The 4,240-nt window shown below is 51.6% G+C and overlaps 1 protein-coding gene across 1 annotated transcript; it reads right to left on the bottom strand.

Annotated features, from left to right (window-relative positions):
- Positions 1 to 813: 813 nt before the first annotated feature.
- NGA_0252402 (uncharacterized protein) lies at positions 814 to 1,982 on the bottom strand. The gene is made up of 2 exons (XM_005853547.1): positions 1,819 to 1,982; positions 814 to 1,458 (listed from the first exon to the last, which is right to left on the bottom strand). Exons 1-2 carry the CDS (start codon positions 1,948 to 1,950, stop codon positions 1,144 to 1,146), a joined length of 447 nt encoding a protein of 148 aa, XP_005853609.1. The 5' UTR covers positions 1,951 to 1,982; the 3' UTR covers positions 814 to 1,143.
- Between the last annotated feature and the right edge of the window lie 2,258 nt (positions 1,983 to 4,240).

The raw sequence follows: 4,240 nt of genomic DNA on the forward strand, positions 1-4,240 counted from the left end.
GCAGCAGCAGCACTCCGCCCCCACGCTCCCCGGGTGCGCTCGGCCACATGCGGTCAGCGAGCTTTCCCGAGAATCGAGGCTTCATTCGACGCGCCCTGAACCCTCCCAGCCACAGGCGCCCGCCCCGTCCATCATCACACGGGGGCCGATGGGACGCTTTTGTCCGAAGCGCCAAAGGGAGCCGAGTCAGGAAGAGAAAGGGAGCCGGACCAGGGAGAGGACAAGTCAGGAAGGCGGGTCTTGCGGAGGCTTTATGAATGGTGGTTTTGGTCGCGCGGAAAAAAGGGGACGCCGGGGTGAGGAGACAATTGGAGGTATCGGCCCTCCGAGTGCCCGGGGCGTTGGGATAGCTTCGCCGGTGGCTGGCCGCAAGAGCTTGCACCGTGCTGGCAGGGAAATCACCGTGGTCCAGGGCCCGACTGGCTCGGACATTCTGGGAACGCCTCCACCTTCTAGAAAAATGAGACGACCAGGCGGGGGAACGGGGGCGGGCAGGGAAGAAGGGTCGGTCGTGGTAGGGACACCCGAGCTGGAGGGACCCGGTCGCCGGCGCGTCCGGCCAGAAGGGAGGGTGGCCGAGTCCCCCGTAGCGTAGCGATCAGGCTTGCGGCACGCACGTTCCTGGGTGGGAAACGAAGAGGGTATCTGCATCCATCGCAACTCCGTTATTTCTTATCTAGCAACGAGAGGCCTCCCGCGATGGGCCAGATCACCGCGTCACCGCAAGGCACTTGAGCTTTACAACACTAATAGAAAGGGAAGGGTAACGCACAGCGAAAGAGAACAATGATAGAGACAAGTGAGCAGCTGAACTCGCACATACTTCTTTTTTATTTCTTTCATTAAAACAGACAAGCCTCCATCATTTCGTTTCTCCCTACACCGCACAAAAAGAAGGAGGATGCCGCTGAATCTGTCGCAGCACTCTCCACCGACATGTGGCGTGCGAGTGACCGTCAGGCACGGGAATGACTCGATGACCCGATGCATCAAAAAGGCGTTTGCATGGATGGAAAGTGTCAGGACAGGCCGTCCATCCGCCTCCCCTCTCCCCGCTCCTCTTCTTCCTCCTTTCCATCCTTCATTTTTCCTTTCCTCTGCCTTTTTCACGCTTCAGATCCCGCGCGCCCGGGCCCGCGTCGCTCAGGCCTTCTTGTAAGGGACGCCATCGAAAGAGCCCTTCTTTTTGAACTTCTCTCCCGCGAATCCGGCCGCACGCACAATCTGGGGGAAGCTGGAGTCCTCGGGATCCACGTCCATGGCGCGAAGGACCGCCTTGATGATGTCCCTGACGGCGTCCTTCGCCAGTGGGGCACCGTTCATTTGCGTAAGCTGCTGCTCGCAAGCTTCTACCTCGGCCAATTTGGTTTTCAGGCTCTTGATTTCCACTCGAAGCTGAATGAGGAGATCGTTCACGTCGTCGATGGAGCATTCCCCGTTCAAGCAATTGTCCGCCTCCTGTCACGTGGGAAATGAAGAAGGCATATTACGCGAGTGTTGAGTGGGGCTCGTCCGCTCTGGCGACAATCCGCCAGATGGCGCGAGGACGAGTTGCTGAGCAAATTTTGCCCCTGCTGTGACCCGTCCCGACATAAGGAGGACAAGAAGATGCGATTAATTTTAAACCGTGTCCCGTCGATGACCAAGCAGCAATCACTCGGGACAAGGCGAAAGATTCTGCCTGTCCTCCAAATTCAAGAACAGCGACAGGAAGGCGCCAGAGTTTAAACGTCCTCCCTCCCGCAGCTCTATAAAAAGCTTGGTGAGAATGACAAGTCGGCTAAGAAATACCTTTCAAAGGATATAAGAATCACGTACCGTGATGAAATTCTTCTCCGCCTCAGCAAAGACGACCTGGGAGGCAGACCGTATGACACGAGGAGCGGGGGGCACGAAGGCAAAAACCGACGCTGCCAGGAGGGCCAAAATTGACAAGCGCAAGAACATCATGGTTCTAGTGGTTTTGTTTGGCTGTGTGTATTGGCACGATCGAAGTAAGCGGGTGCTCATGAAGGGCTGAAGAGGGCGAGGCAGCAGATTGATATGAAACCAACTTCAAGTATCGAACGGAGCACTTTCGACACTTTTTGGGAGTTGCTAACATGTCTCAAAATGCAGCTGCAAGGCAAATTGAAGGAACGATGCGATACAATTTTTCCAGAGCGGAGAGAAACTGCAGGTGAATGGTGAAGAAAACTTTCGTATAGAAACAAATCTAGGTGCGCTTCCCTCCTTCATCGAGAACAATCGGAGGACGACCACTGTGGGCAAGCGGAAAAAAAGAGGGAGAGAACAGCAAACAGAAGAGACTCTTTGCCTATGCACCCAGCACCGCCGTATGCAAGTAAAACGTCACAGACTGGAGAGGCAAAGTCTTGTCAAGACGCAGCCTAATCGGTGCGTGTGCCAAAAGCGCCAGTATAGAGAGGAAGCCGATGCATCTGGTCAGGGTTTGGCCGGCACTTCAAGCTTCCCAGTCCCTGGATTGCCCTCTGTCACGACTGGCGTGCTGCGGCCATGCAGGTGACGGGCGTCACATTGGGAGCGCGAAAAGGGTTGTTCTTGCCATAATATATGTTCATATGCGTACTAGTATATGACTGCTGAGATAAGGATATTGTGGAGAGGGATTCGGAGCTCTGACCGCAAAGCAAATTCTCATTTCCCCGGTACTTACGACGAATAAGCAGGCAAAATGCATGTCTGGGAGGAGGAGGGCACAAGTTCACTTTTCAGATAGTAATGAGAGGGTTCAACGTCTTGCATGCGCATAGATGACATCACTTACAACTTTTAATGGAAGCTGTGGCTATTTTTCCCCTCACTGGCCCCTTTTTTCCATGACCTCAGAACCATACGAATGGAAAGCTTTGCAACTCTAGCGATCATTTATTTATAGTTACAAAAATCCTCCTTACTGAGGCTCGCAAATTCTGGTTGATCAGTTGTAAGCCGCTATCTCTAATTCATGAGCCAGTTTCGTACCTTTGAAGGGTGAGAGTCGACAGCGAGTTTTATGAAACCCCTGTAGGCAGCGGTGGCTTAGGAACATTGTCTTCACGAATCCCTTTCCGCATATGTATTAGTCATGCTTTTTTCCATAACCATCCCCCATTAAATGGTAAAAATGCGGAAAGAGTAGGACAGACACAACAAAGTCAAATCCCAAAACATATAATAGTCAGATTCTGGAGCAAGCAAGCTTTCTCAAAGACTTTCCAGCGAGAGTATCGCATTAATTCGCAGGTGGTTTTGATGATCGTCTCGAGGTGATAAACAAATATCGTAGCTTTCGGCATCATGACCTGCCAAGTGTTGCGCAGCGCTAGAACCTTACTGCTTGCAAAGGCGCTTACAGATGATTAATCAGACAATTCAGAAATTTTTAATGTGTATAGTTGCATTTCATGGCGCTTACTCTCTTGTCCTTCGAATCGTTTCATGGCTTGTGCTTCTCATGTATTTTGAAGGTATCTCTAGAAAGGCCGTCAGAGGAAGGCTGCCAACGCACCATATCAAGTCCCACTGCTGCTTTCAGATATTTTACGGAGCTTCTGGCTTTGAGAAACTGAAGCACGAAGAATATAATATTCGAAAGCTCCTGACACAAGTCTTTCCGTAGCTGTGGTATGCTACGTGCCACGTTAATGTTTATCACCAATTGAGCACATTTACATACCGCTGTCGAGAGAACGATATATTGTCACTCTTTTAAAGTGTAGACAAAACTTGTCTGAACACTTTTCATCGTCTTACGCGTGCCTATTTCTTCAACTGTTGGGTTCGCGCCCATCTTGGCCCTCTTTATTCCCTAAAATCATCCCCGGATGTACACGACGCCCCTGCCCCCCCATCGCCGAAACCACGTCTCCCCCGCCTCAACACCACCCCTTGCGTGTCAAATTATTTCTTGTGTCACTCGCCTTGAGACCGTGTCACCCGTCAGAGATGGTCATGTAGCTGAGTGGCCATGAAGTGAAAGATGACTGGATGCAATTAGACGCTACTTTATGACTAAAGTGGCGTCAACCTCTCTTCCACCTGGCGCACTCCGACCTATGTCCGATCTTAGGCGTTCACCCAGTAAATGGTTACGCTACGAAAAATATGTGAGGCACCCAATTCGAACGCATTGAGCAACTGACGATACTCCTTTTTAATCCACGTATTACGCAGGTCCTCTCGTTCTTACCCAGAAACAACATGTTGCGCTCTGCAGCCTGCCTAGGTACCCTTGTGG

The sequence above is a fragment of the Nannochloropsis gaditana genome (assembly GCF_000240725.1).
Source record: "Nannochloropsis gaditana CCMP526 unplaced genomic scaffold scaffold836, whole genome shotgun sequence".
Taxonomy (NCBI): Eukaryota; class Eustigmatophyceae; order Eustigmatales; family Monodopsidaceae; genus Microchloropsis; species Microchloropsis gaditana.